Source organism: Ziziphus jujuba, chromosome 5 (genome assembly GCF_031755915.1).
Source record: "Ziziphus jujuba cultivar Dongzao chromosome 5, ASM3175591v1".
In the NCBI taxonomy this organism is placed as follows: domain Eukaryota; kingdom Viridiplantae; phylum Streptophyta; class Magnoliopsida; order Rosales; family Rhamnaceae; genus Ziziphus; species Ziziphus jujuba.
Window position 1 is genome coordinate 6580978 of NC_083383.1, and position 22252 is coordinate 6603229.

General features: G+C 33.9%; 4 protein-coding genes across 15 annotated transcripts; 1 reads left to right on the top strand and 3 right to left on the bottom strand.

Annotated features, from left to right (window-relative positions):
* Window positions 1-721: 721 nt before the first annotated feature.
* On the bottom strand, window positions 722-5787 carry LOC107420056 (fatty-acid-binding protein 2). Of its 5 annotated transcripts, none has more exons than XM_025074574.3 (11): window positions 5531-5787; window positions 4033-4635; window positions 3696-3906; window positions 3147-3222; window positions 2940-3042; window positions 2644-2712; window positions 2035-2071; window positions 1874-1948; window positions 1744-1795; window positions 1333-1377; window positions 722-1194 (listed from the first exon to the last, which is right to left on the bottom strand). In XM_025074574.3, the coding sequence occupies exons 2-11, from the start codon at window positions 4545-4547 to the stop codon at window positions 1097-1099; spliced, it is 1281 nt and encodes a 426-aa protein (XP_024930342.3). In that variant the 5' UTR covers window positions 4548-4635; window positions 5531-5787; the 3' UTR covers window positions 722-1096. The 5 variants fall into 5 exon arrangements, with proteins under 5 accessions (XP_024930342.3, XP_015884403.3, XP_048332482.2 ...); XM_016028917.4 differs by having other exon boundaries at window positions 5419-5787; XM_048476525.2 differs by lacking the exon at window positions 5531-5787 and adding an exon at window positions 5292-5417.
* An 873-nt stretch (window positions 5788-6660) lies between these two features.
* On the bottom strand, window positions 6661-12632 carry LOC107420057 (guanine nucleotide-binding protein alpha-1 subunit). 7 transcript variants are annotated; one of them, XM_048476526.2, is made up of 14 exons: window positions 12250-12632; window positions 11217-11380; window positions 11021-11093; window positions 10227-10264; window positions 10042-10131; window positions 9780-9857; window positions 9499-9606; window positions 9250-9351; window positions 8910-8974; window positions 8045-8179; window positions 7803-7896; window positions 7634-7699; window positions 7468-7547; window positions 6661-7128 (listed from the first exon to the last, which is right to left on the bottom strand). In XM_048476526.2, exons 2-14 carry the CDS (start codon window positions 11298-11300, stop codon window positions 6951-6953), a joined length of 1191 nt encoding a protein of 396 aa, XP_048332483.1. In that variant the 5' UTR covers window positions 11301-11380; window positions 12250-12632; the 3' UTR covers window positions 6661-6950. The 7 variants fall into 7 exon arrangements, with proteins under 7 accessions (XP_048332483.1, XP_048332484.1, XP_048332485.1 ...); XM_048476527.2 differs by having other exon boundaries at window positions 11217-11385; XM_048476528.2 differs by having other exon boundaries at window positions 11217-11397.
* Window positions 12633-13383: 751 nt separating this feature from the next.
* LOC107420058 (uncharacterized) lies at window positions 13384-15677 on the bottom strand. 2 transcript variants are annotated; one of them, XM_016028922.4, is made up of 4 exons: window positions 14775-15671; window positions 14115-14210; window positions 13790-13857; window positions 13384-13578 (listed from the first exon to the last, which is right to left on the bottom strand). In XM_016028922.4, exons 1-4 carry the CDS (start codon window positions 15393-15395, stop codon window positions 13461-13463), a joined length of 903 nt encoding a protein of 300 aa, XP_015884408.1. In that variant the 5' UTR covers window positions 15396-15671; the 3' UTR covers window positions 13384-13460. The 2 variants fall into 2 exon arrangements, with proteins under 2 accessions (XP_015884408.1, XP_048332488.1); XM_048476531.2 differs by lacking the exon at window positions 14115-14210 and having other exon boundaries at window positions 14775-15677.
* A 3731-nt stretch (window positions 15678-19408) lies between these two features.
* LOC107420055 (serine/threonine-protein kinase RIPK) lies at window positions 19409-22103 on the top strand. Its single transcript, XM_016028916.4, has 6 exons — window positions 19409-19611; window positions 19724-20174; window positions 20279-20414; window positions 20786-20922; window positions 21026-21149; window positions 21323-22103. The coding sequence occupies exons 2-6, from the start codon at window positions 19785-19787 to the stop codon at window positions 21838-21840; spliced, it is 1305 nt and encodes a 434-aa protein (XP_015884402.1). The 5' UTR covers window positions 19409-19611; window positions 19724-19784; the 3' UTR covers window positions 21841-22103.
* The last annotated feature ends 149 nt before the right edge of the window (window positions 22104-22252 follow it).

Genomic DNA, 22252 nt, shown 5'->3' on the forward strand with positions numbered 1-22252 from the left:
TCTTCGAAGGCCCTCATTGAGATACATCATGGGCCTTTCAGGTGCTGCTTCGACCAAAGCCTCTTTCGGATGTGACACTTCGTGCAAGCCTCTCTTCAGTTCTACTGAGGCCCAAAATGAAATATTTCTTGGGCCTTTCAGATTTGTGGCTTCGAGCAAACCCGACTCGTTCGTCCAATCGAGTGGTCGCACTTCGACGCATTGACCGAAGATTAATAATATTTGGTAAAAGAATAATTAGGGTCAACTTTTCTCTTTGAAAAATATTATTGAATTTCTATTTCCTTACAAAACAAACAAAACGAATACAACCAATTCTTTAAAAGCCCGAGAGTGAAATTAATTACATTAATTTTTTTTTTCAACATTCAATGCCTAAACTAATTCCGTATTACTTTTAATTACTATATGCAATATGAATTCATTATAGAAATTATGTATAACGTCACATGACACTAAAATAAAATACGTGTATCCTATATAATATAAATATATTACGTGCTGATAATAACTGTTTTCTTGAGAAGTCACCCATATGATAGTTGCACAGTAGAGGTTTTTTCTGTGCGAAAGAGTTTTCATGGTCGATTGTGCACGGACGTTTTGACGCCCACTATGGCGTTGAGATTGACCATTAAACATTTTTTTTTTTTTTTCCTGGTTGTATTGCCCATTAAACCTTAGAACATAGAAAGCGCTTTAAAATCTTATCAGAGAACGATGAGATTAACCATTTCTCTTTGTATTAATTTGGGGGAAAAAAAAAATTACAAAAGGAATATAGCAGGACCAGTCATTAACCGACAAGAATCCAAAGAAAATGCTACAAATGATTATAAGCATACATATAAATCTAACAACATATAGCTTGATAATTCAAGCCCTCCAAAGTCCATATCTAAGCAAATTTGGTAATTACCCATTCTTTCCTCTCTGATGCATTGGTATCTTCTGTGAAAACCGATCCATTTTCGGAGCTCTTTCCTCCGAGTGCCTTTGAACTAATTAATAAAAGTGTACAGCTACACTATTGGACTACCAGAAACCATTACCTATTTTAAAAAAGTGGGGTAATGGTGACAAGAAATGAACTAGCTCAACACCTTCTAATTAAAGATGCAACATTTTCTCCTATCTCTTGTTTTGTTTGCTCTGAAACAGGGACATCCCCAATGTACATGCCAAAGAAAGCTCCTGCAAGTAACAGACATTTATATTAGAATCTTCGAACTTTCTATATATGCAAAATAACTATTTCACCACTTCATAAGGTACTGTGAGAATTATACATACTGTTAATTAATATTGAATCGAAAAGGGAAGTTCACTTACTGCACAAATCCTTGCTGTGTACTGCTCCGATTTGATTACCTCCAACTGCATAAATAATGTCGTCTTGTCACCATAAATTCGCACATGCAAATAAATTCAAATTGTATGCAAACCAGTTAATAGACCTGATCCAGCTGAGAGTGCAGGGAAAAATACACTCTGGAAATATATGGTAGTCTACTAGCAGCATACTATGGATGCTGACAAGCTTAGAACCACTAGAGTAGATGGGGGAAGCTGAGGGAAGTGGAAATACTAACTTTGAAGCTTGTACATATTTAAGGAATTATGGTTATGTAGCTTTTATGCTTAACTTGAAGCATCTCACAGTTACCAATGTTCTTGACTCAAACATCTATAGCAACAATTCATAATCATATATAATACACAAAAATCATGTCAGCTACTTACTTTCAGTAATCAATTGTCCTTCAGCTGTTCGTCGAAAATCAATTATTGTGCCCTGCAATTTCCCGATGTGCTTAAGTAAATATGTCATATCCTAACGTAGACAAGAGATGCAATAGTAATAGGGTTTTACCGCAGGCAATGGAATATCTTGCGTGAAGAACGAGCCAAAAGTTCTTATGCAATGAAAATTGGTCTCTGGGTTTGTCTGCAAAACCAATAAGAATTGACAATAATCAGCATTGTCAGCATAGAAATGCAAATAAGGGATGGCGGATGAGGGGGATGACTTACCTTCAGTAATTGGGCTCGAAGGGATTTCTCAAACGCGCTGCACAAAATACAATTATAAGAACATCATAGGATGACAAATTTTAGTATCACAGGAACATTTATTATATCTCTCACTAAGATAAGCAGGGCATGAATCTAGCTCAGCTGAAGGTTCAGCTTGATTATGCATTGTTATTCATTTATTTATTCGTTGGTTATGCACATTATTAATTTACATGTATTTGATTTAGGTTTCCAACATTTCATGAATCTTGTATTTGTGGAATTCCAGCTTAAGTTAGTTTACTGGAATCCATCAAATCCATTGCACAATAGGTTAAAGTTGAACCATCAAGCATCTGAATTGACTCAAAATTTTTACTAGGAAAAAGATATTAACATAGATAACCAAAGTTCCAGAACTATAACGGTTGAAGCTTCGAGAACTCAGTTAACCACAATATTAAAACCAGCAACTCGCTCATTAAGGAAAACATTAGATTAAAGACAAATCTTGTTAGTTTGACCACTGCATTAAAAATTGTGAAGAATGAAAAAAATATCCCATCTCAAATACAGATCCATAAACACTCAGTTAATAAGGGTATGTTCAGAAGAAAGATAACTTACTCTTTTACACTATTGATTTTCATTCCATTGCAACTAACCACAAGCCTAACAGTCATATTGATATCTTCCCTGCAGGATAAAACAACATTTATAAGGTAAAGGTAATGCTACCACCATGTGTAAAATTAGGCATGGAAACAAATTAATCATCCTGAAAATTTGTAATTAGCATGTGTTAATCAAATATTGTTATCATTCTCTCAAACTCCTCTACTTTCTAATTATGGACAAACATGGTCAATTGCCTAAAAAGTAGAAGACTATCAATATGATCAAAGTAACATGATTACAACTACCTGAGAAGATCTTCATAGAAACCTTGACATTTATTTAGTTCAGCAGCTGAAACAGAAGCATACTTCCGACCTAATTTCTCACAAACAGAGGAAGGATGAATATCTGCAACAGAAAATCGAGCAAAAGTTACCCAGTGGATATTGAAATTGTTGAAAAATAACAAAAAGCAAACTAGAAAGCTAAAGAAAAGAATCATAAATACTTACAGAAACCAAAAGCATAGACATTCAGAGACTTGATCTTAATTATTGTCATTGTTCTGGATCCAGTTCCAACAAGAATCTGAGATGGATGTAGAAAGAAGTTTACATTACAATCACATACTAGGACAGGGGAGGATGGGTGCAAATATAGTGATGCCACACAAATGGTTCCATTTACAATTATTAGGATCAGAAAATAAAAGGCTATAGAAAACGTTTAGATGAATGCAATAGAATAAGACAAATGGCTTTTCATTTTTTTAAACTATGCTTTGAGCTTCAATTTACTGGCAATAATCCCAGGATAATTTTCCACACAGAATTTTCATAATGGAAAAACTTGCCCAAGAAACTAATAGGCAGCACTTTTTTCATAATCAACCAGCAAATTACATCAAATTGAAAAAGATTAAAACATATTACAACAATTACAAGAATATAAAGTAAGATACATCCTAACACAGTTAAGAACAGTGCTTTTGAGAGCGAAAAGACTAAGTGTCTACGAACATATGAACCGAGCAAAAAAAAAGACAAATCTTAAATGTTAACCTCTGAAGTTAATCTGGAATTACTCTCGCCGGCTAAAATGTTGTCCAAAATCATTGGGAACTCAATGCCAGTTCTGGGCTCAACTGCATGCCTTCTCCAGTTCAAGTCAGGAAAGGAGAGACCAGCACATCCTTGATGCTCAACCTCACAACATTGCCTCTGAATCATGACATCAGTATTCTCTAGTGGAACAGCAAGCACTTTTGAAGATCTGTTGGCAATCAACATAGAAACAAGTTCGTGATGTTACATACAATACTCAAAACAAGAACAATCCACACCCCCATCCTTCAAGGAGAAAGTTCTAAATCTACTTATCTCACAGGATATGACTTACATGTTATCAAATGGCGGTACCAGGGCAGCAGCAAGGGAAAGCATGGGATACAATTGTAGCTTTTCAGCTTCTACGTGAAAAAGTTTCAATAAAAAACTTGATATCTTATCAATAACCGGAATAGTATATTTGCCATTTGATCTAAAACTAAAGTGTAATCCTTTAAAATTTTGTCTGCTAGAAGTAATCTGCCTAAAGTGCGAAGAAGATTTTAAGATTCTGGGTTTAGAACCCCGTGGGCTACCCACTATCTCTCTTCTTATATTTGAACTGGATCCACTAGAGAACAGAAAAAGTAATGCACCAGCAAGCTTTGAAATATGGCTAAAAGCTCCTTCAACAGCTAAACTTCCAGGGACAGACAAGTAACTAGAATGGTAGAACGAATTATCCACAAATGAACTAAGTTGTGAAAATAGATGACCCCCCAAACCATATGAAGTGAGAGGCTCCATGGGCAAGATATATGGAGAACCTCCATCAAGATCCATGAACCAGAACCAGTTATTCCTCATTTTTATATGCTCTACGGAAACCCAAGTTGGACTTCAAACTCTCACAACAAAAGTTGGCAATATAGGGATCAAGGCAGATATAATACACCTGCAAATTTTTCAGAGTATCAGAAGTTTAGTCATTCAGAGAATTATTGTGTAACAACATGGCATAGCAACAACATGAAACTTGGTACACTACCATGGAGTATAAAATTCAAAAACAAAAAAAAAAAAAAAAAAAAAGTCAAAATTACTTCACATGAGACTGGAGGAAAATCCCATTTTAAGCTCTAAGTTCCATGAAACAAATAAATAAAATTACAAAAACCACTAAATCAATAAATTAAAAAAGGAAGATTGTGAAGCAAAAACAGAAACGCTTTGCAATGATTTGCAATGTTCTCTACAATAATTTCAAAGCAAATGTTGACCGAAAATCATTTCGAAAATGATGAATTCCATGCACAGAAATGCAACAGAATAAGAAAAACAAAATAAAATCACAAAATTCATACTTTCCCAAAATTGAGGATCCCGTGGACTTGATGAAGTAACCAGCATTGACCCTTGTTTCAGAAACAGAGCCCCCCTCAAACCCCAAAAACAGAATTGACAATAAAGACGCTATTGAATAATGTTATTCATCTTAAATTTACCAGCTAAAGAGAGACAAAACGTCAAATAATGGCACGGTTTGTTCCTCTGATATAATAAAAGAAAAATACGAGAAATGTACCCAAAAAAAACGGTTGGAATACAAACATTATTGATGTGCATGCTTTTCTGCTTTGCTTTTATGTAGTTTCCTTTTCATCATTATTTCTCAAATACCAAATAGAAAATTTGAAGGAAGAAAATAAACAAATAAAAAATGAAACACGAAACAAACCTGCGGTTCCAAAGAACAAAACTTAAAAGAAAAAAAAAAGGGGGCTGAGATGGAGGTATTCCTTTCCAATGGATCTTTAGGTTTTTTCTTTTGCAATTATAAAGTTAATTACCGTGTTTACAATGTCGTTAGGAGAGAGATATATAGAAAGAGAGAGAAAAGGAATATGCTTTGGTTAGGAAAGAAGAACAAGCAACAGTTGGTTTAAAATGCCTCTCTCTCTGGGACGTAAAAGGTAAATGAAAAAGGCAAACACCAACAAATGATAGAAAAACGAATGGCATTTTCTTGGTCACGCGCTTTGTAGGTTGGTTTTTTAGTTCGGTGGCTGGCGGGGAAGAGAGAGAAAAAAAGCGTTGGAGTTGGCTCTCTTTTATTGAATTTTATGTAGCTTTTCAATTTAAGATGGACCAGCATAATACAAACCCTTCGATTAATCAAATTACCACTTTGTCCTTTGGTATCCAAGTTGCCTTCAACCTTCTGATTCTGACTTTCCTTCCACGTGCGATTCGAATGTCAGTCGGCTGGTGCTTAGACCAACTTGGACACGTCACACGCGTACATACCGCCTCTTTCAGACTCAAAATAGTAAACAAGATACTGGGGTTAAAAAAAAAAAAAAAAACTAATTCCTTTCCCTTTTTCTTGGACTACAGGGATAAGAAAGCTTGCAGGAATTATAGATAAACTTTTTTCATAGAATTGTTACTTTAAGAACAAGAAAATGGTTAATAGACTATGCCATTCCTTTTCCTTTTCTTTTTATGCTGGTGGGTTTAGGTACTGAAATTTTTTTAATTTTTTTGGAAAAAAAAAAATCTTTTCTTTTTTATTTAGCTCTTTTTTAAGGTACTGAGATGTTGACGACTAATATCATAATTATTATATTGGTAACAATGCTGGCCGAAGGGGCCCAGAAAACATATAGTACTGAAAAATTTTAATTGGTTTAACAAACCAAAGAATGTCCTTAGCATGTTTATGGGGAGATCCTATAACAATTGAGTAATTCTAAATAAATACAACAAAATGACATCGTATAGTATACCAACTTTTAGCTTTTGGCATTTCATAGCGGTTGTATACAGTTGTTTGTTGGGACCTAGCAGGTTTGTACTGGATCGTTGGCCTCACTAATCAGGTCAATTATCCACACATGACATAAGGCCCACGAACCAACTCCAAGATCCGACCAAATACAAACATCACCGCTAATCACCAGTTAGCTTAAATGGAAAATTAAGAAAAAATATATATATATATATATATTAAATTTTTTTTTAAAAATAAAAAGAGAAAAAATTAATAGGATCGTCTTTGGAAAGCTAAGTATCCATCTGGCCATATGGATTACATATGCTAAAAGCTCTCCTTCACTCATATATTGAACAGAATTTAATGAAAATAAAATGCTAAAAATCAAGGAATCACAGTGCTCAAAATCTTGATGCAGTTCCTTCTCCAAATTACAATCTTTACTTTTTTCCTTTTTTGTACTTCTGTTTCTCCTGAGAGGACTCTTTCTTTGGTCACAATAAACCAGCCTCAAAGAGATTTCTTCTCCTCAAAGTCTCATCTACAAGCTTGAAAGTCTTCTTCACAAGCTTTTGATCAAGAGCAGTGGTTCTGTAGATCTTAAAGACCCGATCAACACGATCAGGGGTGGTGCTCTGAAAATATAATTCCTCAAATTTCTTCTTCACAAACCTGAATGCAAAGATTTACATTGGCACATACAGTAAGACATATATTGAAGGCTCACAAAAGATACTAAAAGCATGAGCTCTAAGTCTGAAGGGAAACAGAAAGGCAGGTGGCATGGTCATTTGGCCTCTAAAATAAACAGCCAAGAATTCTGCAAGCCTTGCTTATATGCAGAAAGCCTCATTTTCACTAAAGTTCATTCCAAATGTAGCTTTCTATCTTGGCCAGTTATAATAAGCTTCATTTTGACTTCAGTTTTATCTAGATTTTTTCAAACATAGGCCTCTGATAAATTTTCTTCCTATAATTTAAAGCAAGGACGAAAGAGATATAAATGCTTACTCATATGCATGCTCAATCTCTTGTTTTCCTGTTGAAACTGGCTGGTAATCTTTGAACCACTCGCACACATTAAGGGGCACCTACACAATTGATAATGTCAACAACTTGGCCAAAAAGCTAGATCTTCACCAATGAACCATAGTGGCACTAGTCCACTGAACCTTACTTTTAGAACCTTCTTCTCAAATATGTCAAACTTGTTTAGGAACAGCATGAAGGATGTTTTCTGCACCTCAAAAAAAATAAAAAATAAAAAGTCATATACAATTTCATCAGTCTTAGAAAAGAATTCCTAAACACCCAACGACAAATAAAAGCATAGTATAAAAGAAAACCTCAAAACATGGTTGCTTCAGGACCCAGTCAAAGAGTTCTTTGGTCTCCATCATCCGGTTCTTGTTATCATCCTCAAAGAGTGTCTGATCATACCTGAAATGTCAGCATCCAAAGTTCTTCAGCTTGATTGAAGTTTCATTATCAAGAATGCCAAAACTTGTAGTCAGTTGTTATAAGGCAGTTAAATCTGTTATATGCATCTGATGATGTTACACATAAGTGAAAGCAACAGTGATCTTACTCGCTAATAGCAGCACAAAATATAACAGCTGTAACACCTTCAAAAAGATGGATCCATTTTCTCCTCTCATTTCTCTGGCCTCCAACATCGAAGAGTCTATATACTTCACCACTTTTCTTATTTTCCCCAACAGGACTGACAAATCATAGCCATCACCAAATTATTTGAGATATCTACCATAACTGAGCAGACCAACCGCATATATATTTGTGCAGATGATATTACACGCACCATATTGCAATATATGCAAAGGTTGGAAAACATAAATAGTTCATATAACTTTCTGAAAGCATAATTAAGTTGAAATATATTTGTTATTAAATACAGCTGAAGTGGGGATGTGCAGATGGATGATTTTATAGACTAAAACAAGGTATGAAGTGAAAGCATTTACAATAAAAATAGGCAATAACTCAAGATAAGTTTAGGGAATTGGAAAAGACTGGTAATCAATGATTTAGGACGACCATATTAATTAGAAGGCAATACAAGAACAGCAGCAAGTGAATTGAAATACACATAGTACTGATTAAGAGAAGATTTAGCCTCAAAAGAACAAAAGGATGAGCTCTTTATTCCATGTAGTAAGGGCAAATCATATTCATATAATCAAATTTACTCTACAAAGACTGTGTTAGTCGAATTTGGATCAAAGAGGATAATAATATCTCCTATTCCAGAAGTTATGGAGATTCAACCATAGAGCCACAAGGTTCAGTCATCATAGCCCTTAGCAAGTCTATGAGAAATCAAGTCAACAAAGGAATTTATGAGTTCAACAAGACATAGAACTGAAATAGAGACAGAGAAAAAATGTCAGAAATACAAGCTAAAAGAATCATGTTGCAATGACATGAAACATTACCTGAACTGAATCTCTACAACTCCTGTTGTCCGAACTCTCGCACAAAGAACGTCTTCCTGCAAACACTAGACGCATAACTTGTGGAGGACTATAAACTTTGTTCCACATGGTTAAGGTAGGAAATTAGCTGGGATCCATTGTGTGACAGTATCCAAGTATTTGAGGAGAATTTTATAACAATATGACACCTAATATCTTCTTTTTTTTTTATGAAAAAAAAAAAAAAAAAGTCCCTATTTGGGGTATGGCTGAACTTCTATTTATAAGTTTACCCATTGCAATTACAGACCAAATAAATCAGAAGCCAACAGTGGACAAATGCAGAAAACAGAAGGAATACCTTTGTTGGAACATAATTCGAATCCGACAACCTTTGAAGGTTTTCCATGAAGTAGTGGGTACAATCAGGAACTTGAAGTTCATTACCACGAGCATATGTTTCCTATAATTATAAAGAAAGACACAGAATTACTCCATGCAAAGCATTTGGACAGAAAAGATGGAACAAAAAAAAGAAAAAATCATCAAATAAGAAACTTCAAAGCATTTGGACTGGTGTTGAGTGATCAGCATTCGTCAGCATGGTTACCTGAATAGCAGCATCTTTCCATAGGGTCTCTACATCCCGGGCAAGCTCTTTAGTAAGGTGTGGATATTCTAACCTGCCTCCAATTTCTGATAGTTTTTCTCCAATCTCCTAACAAAAAATGCAAATTGAATTGAACAAGCAAACAAAGGAGCAAATAGAACATTTTCCATTTGATAATAACAAAACAGCTCAACCACGTTTTTTCCAACTATTTTCACCCATAACAAAATATTAAATCTAACAAACCCAGTGTCATAGGCAAAGAAAGAGCGAGTTCAAACCTTATTTTCATTGGACAAAACATACTTCAAGGAATCCACGTCATTCTGAGCAAGCTCCTTTGATCCGTCATGCAGTAGCTGCTCAGCCACATTTTGTACACAATGAGTATATAATCTATAATAAATTTGTTTTGCTCTCAATACAAGTTTCACAACTCATCTCAAGAAAACTATATTTTCTGCTACAAACGGCTGACACTACATACTCATCATATTATGCAGAAAGGGAAATAACCAACACACCCTTTCAAGTATTGCGTACTTTTATGGTCTGATACACATTGGCATGAATGACTGGGATGTAGCCCTTGAGCTCTGCCTCATCAAAGCCGGTTTGGAACAAAAGTTTTATCTGCAGAAAAATGATGATAGATAGAAATATAAGTATTTTCATTGTCCATAAACGTGAGAGTATGCTTTGATATAGAAACAAAGACAACTTCTTGCCTGCTTAAAAATTGTAGACTTCCCTGACTCACCAGCACCTTAAAGACAAAAGGTTAATCAAGTTAACTGTAGGTCAAACCAAAAAGAGAAATAAAAAGAAATTGCAAGTTTTACAAAAGATACTAGCTTTGGGGAATAAAGGAGATACATCATAATGTGCAAAATCTAACTTTGTATTTCTCATCCAAATAATTCTCAAAAGTTCCTAATATAGCTCTTATATACAGAAAATCAATAGAAAAACAGAAGTAATAAAGGTTTCCAGGTACAAGGTAATTGATATAAACAATCACAAATGAAAGACCTAAAGCAGCAAGAAAAAGGATGCAGTAAGATCAAACAATTATCTAATCTGAATGATTCAACCAACATGAGAATGAAAAGGTAGTATGAATTGTGAGAGCCAGAACGAAAAAAAAACACCTAGTTAATAGATTAGATTAATACATGGCGGGTGAATTATCCCACTATCAATTAATGGTATCAAATAGCTTAGAAAAATTTGATGTGCAAGGGTTCAAATCAGTAAAAATTAACTGAAAGGGGTATCACAAAAACATTTTGATACATGGCAAACAATGCTTAACCAATTCACTGCATTTCTCCCCCCAAATTCTGGAAGGCACATATAAACTATGCATGATACCATTTTGCTACTTTTAATCATAAGATTTTTTTTTTTTTTTTTTTTTTTTTTTTTGAGTCTGATTCTGAAGAAGCTCAAACTTCTAAGTATGCAATTTTAGTTCATCCATAACAATTAAGAAAATGAAACTCCTTTTAAGTATCTGTACCAAGTAGTAGAAGTTTCTGAATATGCTTTTCAGCCTTTGTTTCTTGTTCAATTCGCCTTTCAATTTCTGCAGTCTGGACGAGTACATAAATTTAGAAAGAAGTTGATATCATCAAATCATCATATAACAAACGCGATAACATAAAGTCACTCAAATAAAAATGAGCCAAAATGCTAAGTACATGATAATTACTTACCTGTACATTCTCTTCAGCATCCGCTTCTTTGTAATGGCGATTTCTGCTGCAGAGCAAGCCCATATTTTGTATTAGAAATAGCATAGAAGATCTAATCAGGCCCAACCACGTCTTGAATGACTCTTCAATTCCCTTCCATAAAGCTCATCCATAATGTCTTCAAACTGGCCTAATCACAATGCTACAAACAGTTAGGAAGCAAATATTTAGAAGAATGAACTTCATATTCTTATCCAAAAATGACAAGTTTTCTTAAGGGAAATCAAGTTTCACTGGATGAATAAATGATGCAATTTGACACTATTATCAAAGATGTATAACGACCGCTTTATGTGAGATGAAAACCAGTATCGCAGCCTAAAACATAACCCAAAAATAGTAACTAAGCAGAGAATTAGGATGATTTAGATTGTGAATGCAGAGAATGGATGTATATTTAAGTCTAATCAAACCTATAAAATTGCACAACGTACACCAGCATTATGAAATAAATAAGTCCACCCAAATAGCATACCGTTCCAGCGAGACTATTAGAGAAAAACACATGAATAGTTTTACATAAAATAATTTCTACAAAGAATTATACCAGATACTACCACCTACAGAAAAATAGCTTTAAAAATGGATATGCCATTTGCTATTCAAACCTAACAACAACCATAACGTTCATCTTCAAGAACCCATCACTAAATTTACATTTTAAAACATCAAGTTCCAATATATATGTGTGTGTGTGTGTGTGTGTGTGTGCAATGCAAAATATCGTCAGCCATAAAAATCAGAGACAAGAATGACAACCCCAAAGGGTATACAACCAAACCCAGCAACTAAATTTTCAGCTAATTTTTGTTTAAAAATTTACAAGAATAAGATAACCATCTTGATCTTCTGGGGTAAGATCAATCACAGAGATCTCTACCGCAAAAGTTTCAGCCCAGGATGAAAAAGAAAGATCTAGCAGGAGAAACTATGGGTCTGCCAAAAAATAAGGGAAAAAAAATAGAAAGTAGAGAAGAAGCAAAAGTGAACTTACCCAACGAACAAAACAACAAAAGGGTCTATCTGTGAAACGGAGTATAAGGGATAGATGGCGCTTGATTTGGTGGAAATGGCCAAGTATGTAGTATTGGAGCTAGAAAACAATTGCTTTAGTTCCTCTTGAGCTGGTTTGTATTACTTTCCAGATTTCTATAATAATATATATTTTAATAAAATCAATGTCGTTTATGTGTTAGATATATTAAAATAAACAATTAGATACAGATAAAATATAGATATATAAATATGGTTATTGAGTAAGAAATGAGCATCGTAGTGTTGGCTAAAATCTGGAAAGAAAAGAAAAGAAAGAGCGCCGAAAGCTGCATTCACAGCCTACTCTTCTGTTTTCTGTATTCAGTCAAACTTACAACTTAGAAAAGACAGACCCCGAAATAAATAAATAAGGAAATAATCCGTTGCTCCTTAAAATTAATAATTATATTAGTATTTTTTTTATTTTTTTTTTATAAAAGTATTATATTAGTATTTATTATTTAAGTCCTCTGGGACCTTGGGAATTTGCAATTTACGCCTTCTATGACTAATATACGTCGTGGATTGGTCTCTACGACCTTTTTAGACGGTCTCTAACTCTAAACTATTATACTTTCTCTTTGTTTCCAACCAGGAAAAAAAAAAAAGTCATTGAATAGTGTCATAGTGATTAATAATCTTAATTTTTACCTTAGCATCTTTTCAACCATCGATTTTATCCATTTTTTCACTTGCTTTAACCGTTGGATTGGATTACTCTAATCAAAACCAATAATATATGTATATTGGCATTTGGGCCCCAGATGGTAGACCACCATTGCAAGTGGGTTTTCGGATTGATATGGTCCACGACAACTCACAAGCTAAACCCATACCACCTCCAGCCCATCCAAAACCCAACCCAATCATAGTGACTTGTCGATTTTGCGCTTTGGCAAACTAGTGGCTTGTAATTTGCAATATTTAGGTTCTCTCTCTCTCTCTCTCTCTATATATATATATATATATGTATATATATGCATACACATAGCATGCAAATTATCATAGATTTATGTTTTATTTAGCCAGTTTGGTAGTTGGTTCGGCAACCAATTTTTATTAATTAATTTATTATTTATATTGGAACATCATGAGTTAAAATATATAGATCAAATTTCTTTTCAATACTTGAATCCAACATTACATTATGAAATAGAAAATTGAAGAAAATCAGGAGGACTCGCATAAGAACTTGTTGACAATATCATTGAAAAGTGGTGGGTTTTCAATCTGGGGCACATGCGATGCATTCTTCATCACCTCCAACCTTGCCTTCTCCCCAAGAAGCCTGCAATCACAAGCCAATTACAGCATTGTAGTATTGCTCATCATTAGCACTCAAATTCAATTCATGGATTATATATCATTAAAATTTTATGCCCTTATTCTATGCAGGCAGCACTAATTATAAAATGAATGCAAATGCCAAACGGATTAATAAATTGATGAAATTCATTTAGAGGTTGAGTGAGAACTAGTATATATATATATATACTTACTCCTTGAGTTCGGTAGCCAACTCCAAGGGAAATATCTGGTCATGATCTCCCCATAATATCAACACCTCCTTCAAGAAAGAAAAAACAAATAAAAACAACACATACATATATCTGCTAAATATATGTACACAGGGAGATTTATAATTTGTTGGAATTATCCCCAGCATAAGATGAAAACCAAACTGATGTGACATACATATCAATTAATTTTTTTTAATTAATTAAAAATCTAACATGCAAAGTTACAATTTTGAACATTTGTCTAAGTTAATGATTTCTAGCATTGCTATATATTTGTAATCAGATTCCGGACAGAAAAAAACACCTGTTGGAGAGGAGAAACGCTTGTTGTGTCATCTTTTGCAAAACTTAATCCTTTTAGAAGTTCCAGCTTTTCCTTCCTTTTTTCTGAGTACAATTTCTGTATACATCCTCATCACATGAAATTTCTCACTCACAAAACAAATTAACCATGAGTGTTGTGTGTATATATATATATATATATATATTGCATGAAAATATATAAATGTTACTCCGGTTATATATCTATACATTGCATGAAGAATTAATAATATATATATGTGTACCGCTAGCTAATCACACCAACTATATTTTAAATTTTATTTAAAAGCAACCTATAAAAAATAAATAAATAAGAGAATAAAACAAGGCTCGCTGCAACCACCAAACAAAGGAAGTCGCATTCGTCGTGGCCTAATCCACCTAACAGGTAAATATATCAATCGATTTATTATGCGCACTTTCTGAAAATTAAAAATCATGGTCCACAATCTTCCAAATAACGCACCCAATCGTACTATCAACCCCTCCATCCAAGAAATTTCCTATAAAATTTGCCCCATTAAAAGAGCTACAGCTTTCGTTTTCGTTTCCTTTTATAATTTTCACAATTAAAATAGCAACAATATTAATAATTAAATTACACCCAAAAAAATAAAATAAAAACTAAAAACTAAAAACTTACATTGATGACGTCGTTTAATAGAAAGTCTGGCACCATATTATGTCGTTTAAACACGGCCAGACTCATAAGTGCTCGAAACTGATTTGTCGTCGCCGGAAGCATAAGGTCCTCGATTTTCTCCAACTTGGCCCTTTTCACCAGCTCTTCATTATGTCTCCGCCTCATATTCACGCCTGAGCTCGCAATCACCACCTTCTCCACCCTCTCAGGCCACATTCTCGCAATATGGTACGCCACAAACCCTCCATAGCTCGTACCCATCACTGAAAACCTTTCCACTCCAAGCTTCTCGAGCAGTTTCACTACAGAAACCGCCTGGAAGATCTCCGATCTCTCCGGCGACTTCGTCGTCGATCCTCCGAAGAACAATAAGTCTGGGACATAGACGTTGAACTTGGGGGAGAAGAACTGGACCTGTTTCCGCCATTGCCAAAGGGCTACTGGGCCGTAGCCATGGATCAAGACCAATGAAGATTTTTGGGTATTTTTGCTGGGCCCCCAGAAATGGATGGTGGTCTCGTTGTCGACGTCGACGGCTTGCGGCGAGAGGCCAGAGGCAGTGAAGCAACGTCGGAGGTAGTTGTTGTAGAAGGCAACGGGACTGAGAAAAAAGGGTAACATTGTGTGGTTCTTTGGAAGAGAAGCTAATCAAAGACTATGACATGGAAATATATGCTTAGACTTTTGAGAATTTTGAGAAAATAGCAATCAATGAAGCAAAACTGTATATATATTTTTTAGGTGTGGGTTGCTACAAGGACTGTAATTTTTGGAAGATAGTGAAGGTTATATAAGAATACAGAGGAAGAAACTAGCTTTCTCGTTGGTTTTGAAAGAAATCACCTAAAAGACAACTAGGTAGCTAGACTTTTAAACCTGCTTATGCTACTCTAGAAATTTCCGCTAAGCGGACGCAACCTTTTTATTTCAACGATTCAAGCAAATGAGGAATGTTATTAATTATCATTTACCCAAAAAAAATAAAAAAAAGAAAGAATGTTATTAATTACTCTAAATGAAGCCCGTGAGATCAATTTATTTGTTTCTTTTAATTATTTCCACCGTAATAAAAAAATATATTATTTATAATCTTCTTTCTCTTTTTTTGTTTTTTTTTTGTTTTTTCCCTATCACACTCTTTTTATGAACGAACAATGAGAAGTAATTTTTTTTAAAATTTTTTTCCCTTTTTTTAATATTTTTCAAAATCTAAAGACTAACCCATTGTTAGTAAATTGGAAATGTATTCAGCTTGACATTATTTATTTTCTTTAATATGTGCCATGATTTATTTTTTTCTTTCCCTTTTTGACACATATAATGTAATATGAACTAGACAAATACAAAATTTTGAAATTTTTTTCGGCAATCAACCTTTTGATGAAGATACGAGTTAAAAAAAGGATACTAACAATTAATTTCTTTGCAACAGTGAAAGAAAACGAAAGGATAACGTGGTAGTCAATGATTTGAGAAGTTTTAAGACGGTGTGAACTATCTGCTTCAAAAAGATAGTTGTAAGAATGAATGAAATTTCAACGGTTTTTGTTGATTATTTCAAAATTATTTGAAGAAAAATCAACACAAAAATAAATGAGACTTGACTTTGCAATAATAACATTTAGGGCATTGGGCGCGAGTTTATTTATTTATTTATTTTTTTTAAACTTAACCGTTAAGATGTGTTCAGAATCCAAAGCAGCACCTTAATTAATTCCTTACCAAGTATTGCTAAAGGCGCAGTCTCCCACATCAATTGTGAGATTGTGCTCAAATTAATAAACCAAATAAGTTAATTAAACATACCAATTTTTTTATTTGGTTGCTGAATGAAACGTACGAGTTACTTGTGGAGTTTATGCCACGCAAACGATATCAATTTCGGGTGAACTATAAAAAATGTAATTAGGAAAGTGAAATATGCGTGCGTGCACTAACAAATGTTGCTGCCGCCTGCCGTCGGGTTGGTTTGGTTGGCTTCTTTACGTGGTTGATGACGATTCCTTTAGCCAACTTTTTCACCGACTTTTATTATTATTATTATTATTATTTATATATATGTGTATATCTTTCACTCCTAAAACTGAGTTGGGACTTTGAATAAATTCTCTATTCTGTGCAGTACAATGTGGCAACAGTATGACCCATCTCCACACGTCGAATTATCCTACTAAGCAAATCGTCAACGAATTAGGCAAAAAATACATATACCAAAAAGATACATATACCATGTTCAATCTTTCACGTCTTTAATTATCTGTTTCATTTTCAAGTAGTTGTCGCATATCTTGAGGGTCACGAATTTTTGGAAACCACTTGAAAGTACATGGTATGGTTGACCGTGATCCATAAAAATTTGATATGAAGGAGGCTTAAGATTGTTTTAAGCCTCCCAAGTAAAGGAAAATAAAAGAAGTGGCCCTTACTTAATAAGATTCGGCCATCTATAAAGTAAATAATAATAATTCAATAAAAATGAAAAAAGCTATAAAAAAAGAAACCAGAAACAGAATCTATAAACAAAATGAAAGTAAAAATGTTAACATGGCTTTCCTTCATAACAAATGACACTAATTTGATGTTTTTTTTAAGTTTAACAAACCTTGATATCTTGAAGTAGAGATCTTAAATAGTACATACAGTACAACTTGAAGTACTGTTTTTATTCTTCTTTCCATATTATTAATAATATACATCTCAAGTCATAGTCATAAGATTTAAAATGTTTTGTGTAACTTTCATTCAAGCTAATTAATCCTTTATACAAGTCCAGCAATCAATTTATATTTTGGTTAGTTCATTTGCTAGCTTTTAGAGCCTCTAAAAACTTTAATTTATTCGATTGGCAGTTCAGTCACTAATATTAGTACTTTCACTGGATTGACTTTTTAATAGAGCTACAAGTCTAGACAAAATTGTAAGGACTGTTTTGATTTTGTCACTGATTTTCTACATAACGTTCATTATATAAATGTGAGATCAAATTTTATTATTTTAAGAAAGAGGAAGAAGATTTACGGAAGAGAAAAAGCTATCTTCCCTCCATTTAGATACAATTTAAAATTTTCATGTTTGAAGATAATCAACTACTAATCTATTAGTATTTTTTTTTTTTTTTTTTTGGGTTTCCCCTAGATCTCTCCCATCCAATAGATTCGAACCATACCCTCAAGGTATAAATAAAAATACTTTCAAAATATAAATAGAGATGTTCAACTATTAAAATCTATTCCATCTAATTTATTAGAATTTGACCTTGAAAACGTTTAAAGAATATTAAAGAACCTATTGCACAGGATCACGGTTAAAGATATAAATAATAAACCGAATAACAGGTGGAAATTAAAATAAAAAATATCCGCATAACAGTTTTATATTCTATGGTTTTTAGATTACTAGTGACTTTTGAAGGGAGACAGTTGGTATTTCCAATCGTGGATTACTTCTGTTCCGGTCCTTGCGGAGGAAGAGGAGGTGGATTTTGCCTTGTTTTGATTATTATCATTAACCCGTGACATGTCAAATTCCCCTCTGGACACGTGGCAATACCCAGTTGGTTTCAATTTCCGCCGGTCTACTATACGAATAAATGAAATTAAAAATAAAAGTCAGTATATGAAATAGTATATGGGAGTATTAGTCCTTTGTTTACCTACTGCAAGTTTGAATTTCAAAGTAGAAAAGCAGAGGAAATTCAAGTAGAAGGTAATATGGGATATTCTTTGACCAAAGAATTTGTATATGTATATCAAAATCAAATTTATAATTCATAGGTAATTTGAAATAGTTTGTTATGGTGCTTATACACAATTTTGTCTAATAAAAAATGACACTTTTTTTCTTTTAGCGCTTCCAATAGGATTTAACATCATTATTATTCAATAGAAACTAGTTTGTGTAAAAAACAAGAAACCAAATTTTTTAAAAATACTTGATTTTTAAACCAAGTGGGAGTGGTCATGAAATCACTTGAAAAGCTAGCAAACTAACAATCGTGGAAACAATATCACTAATAATGCATGATGCTATATAATATACTATCCTTTTCTCAGAAAGTATTGCATGCAAAAGAGAGTTTGCTAAAGTTTCAATTTTAGAGCTTTTTAGGTAGTTGTGGGTAGACTGATTTGTTCACCCTTTCCTTTTGACCTTTTTAACGCACCTGTTGTTTTTCACCTCCATCAATTTTTTAGGCCTTTTTATGGCCATCTCGATTGGGATTCATCACGCTCATCCATGATTATGCTTCATCAATCCTGATTACGGTAAAGGCCACGCTGGCAAAACAAAAAAAAAAAAAGAAAAAGTGATAAAAAAATAATCAGGTTTATTACTGTTTCTGATAATCTCATTCTTAGTCCATTTTGTTGTTTGTTTATGTAAGTTTCAAGTCCAGCCAAAAGACAGACTTGTGGAGTTATCTAGAAGGTTTTTCTTTGTAAACAAATCTCATTTGCTTACAATTCTATAAAGAATTTGGTACTCTGTTTTCCGGTTGGCAGAGTCTGATATTGACTTCTTAAACAGTTCCATGAAAATGCCTTGACAAAAGAGAGAGCTTACCTACTCTTGAAAGAAGTAGTTAAATAGGTACTTACTCATATTCTGGTAAAATCATATAACACCATTTTCATCTAGTGCATGCATTGACCCCAATTTTTTAAAAATTGGTAGAATTAAACCATCATACAAGTGAAATCTATATTATATATATATATATATATATATGCAGAAGAGATAAGAGAGAGATTAAAAAGTCTTTAAAATGTCTATATGAATAGGAGTAATATTGAGAGTCGTAAGTGAGTAATTGAAGATGAGGTTCCAGCGTTCAAATGTAACTTTCTCATCTGGGTTTTGCTTTTTTCCATTGATTGCTTGATCAATTAATTAGTTGAGGTTTTCTATTTGGTATATGCATATAATATGTTTGTTTATTGTTTCTACAGATTGATCAAGACCATACAGGATCTTGATCCTCAGCCTATATTAAACAACATATATATAGGGATGGCTCTAGAGAAGATCACATGGAAATGCATTATCCCAGGATGTTACAAGAGTCATGAGAGCCGGACGTTGGCCAAATCGAAAAAAAAGGTTTCGAAACAATCGTCTTTTCAGAGGCTATCTTTATCAGATGTAAGCGATCCCAGCTCACCGCTATGTGCGGATGATCTCTCCAATTCTCTCATTGCCTCAAAACTTCATGTGTTTTCGTTAGCAGAGCTAAAAGCTATCACAAACGGTTTCTCATGGAGTAATTTGCTTGGCGAGGGTGGGTTTGGACCCGTGTACAAAGGATTTATTGATAACAAGCTTCGTCCTGGATTGGATGCTCAGCCTGTAGCCGTTAAACTCCTAGACTTGGATGGCTTGCAAGGCCATAGGGAGTGGCTGGTTAGTCGCTGTTGTTGTAGCTACCATTAAATTATGAAAACATCAAAACTTGGAAGATCAATACAGTTCTTATTTTATTTTATTTTTTTTAATTGTTGTTGTAGGCAGAAATAATCTTTCTAGGACAGCTGAGGCATCCTTATCTTGTTAAGCTGATTGGATATTGTTGCGAAGATGAGCACAGGCTTCTGGTATATGAATACATGGCAAGAGGTAGCCTAGAAAATCAACTCTTCAGAAGTAAGTTACTTCTCTCTCTCTCTCATGATTCTGTACAATAGATTAGAGAAGAGGGGTGTATCGTTTAGAGTCAGAGACATCAGATCATTACTTATGATTTTACAAAGTAATCAAATAGAAGCAAAATTAGAAACAGCCAAATTTTAAGACAGAGAAATCTAATGAGCAGTTACGTATTTGGTCTCAGAGATTACTTTTTCATTTTGGGAATATAATGTGCAAGATTGGAACGAAAGATTCGGTCCCTATTATTATGATTGGAATATATTATTTCCTTCAAAGCCTATCCATCAAGTTGGAAGTATTTTTCTGGTAGTTATGTTTTGTTTTCTTGTTTTGCCATATATATATGTATATATATATATATACAGGGTATTCTGCTGCCCTGCCATGGTCAACTAGAATGAAAATTGCTGTTGGAGCAGCAAAGGGATTAGCCTTTCTTCACGAAGGAGATAAGCCAGTCATATTCCGAGATTTCAAAACTTCCAACATTTTATTGGACGCTGTAAGTAAGCTAATTTTTCTCAACATGATCTTCATCACCTCATCCTGTGAACTATAAAATAGTCAATAATCTTTTTCTTCGAAATTTAATTTCCATTTTACAGGACTATACACCTAAACTCTCGGATTTTGGGCTGGCAAAGGATGGTCCCGAAGGAGAAGAAACACATGTAACCACACGTATAATAGGCACACAAGGTTATGCTGCACCAGAATACATCATGACAGGTAATGTCAACCCAATAATACCAAATTCTTAAAATTAGTGGTAATATTATTTTATCCTTCACAATTATCCCAATTCTTTAAAACGAGTGTTTGTTTTTTTAGGCATTAATGATTAATATATTATTTTGTTTCTCTTTTTTCTAAACCTGACCCATTCAATATTTCAAATCCAGGTCATTTGACCACCAAAAGTGATGTGTATGGATATGGAGTAGTCCTTTTAGAGCTGATAACAGGTAGGCGTTCAATAGATAGGACTCGACCAAGTCGTGAACAAAGCCTTGTTGAATGGGCAAGGCCTTGCATGAAAGACACAAGAAAGCTTGACAAGATTATAGATCCGAGGCTAGAAGGTCAATTTTCTAGCAAAGGAGCTCACAAAGCAGCTGCCTTGGCTTACAAATGCTTGAGCCACCAACCCAAATGCAGACCTACTATGAGCAATGTGGTCACTATCTTGGAAGCTCTTCAGGATTTTAACGACTGGTTTGTTAGACCTTTTGTATACGTTGCGCCAACTGAAAATTCTAGCAATCAATATCCTGTAAAAGATGAAAGAATACGAAGTGAAACAGAAAAAGATGGCAATGAAGAAAATGGTATACATTGCCACAGCAATAATAATGGTTGGAGGCCTCTGGTAACTTACTCTGATACGTCCCTATATTCCAGATTTAGAAATGAGTTTTAGTGTTTGTTTTTTTTTTTTTTTTTCTTTTTTTCTTTTTTTTCCCTAAAACAATTGTATGTATTAAGAGGTACTGCGCATGGAAATTTATCACGGTGTCCTCATTGTGTGTGTGTGTGTGTTTTTTTTATTTTTTATTTTTTATTATGAGTTTTTCAAATGGAGAAATGTAATTTTGTTTCTCTCTGTTAACTTTTTAAATTTGTGGTAGAAAGTCCGCAAAGGTAAATATAGCTTCATAAGGTCTTGTTGGAAATTTTGGCTTATACACTTGGATCAGCATTTCAAGGTTATCAAGTTTTGATATTTTCGTAGAAGAAAAACTTACATTGCTCCTAGATAAGCTCTTTTGCCCCGGAGTATGGAATTGTCGTATATTGTTGACAAGCCAGATTAAGACTAGTCAACACCGAAT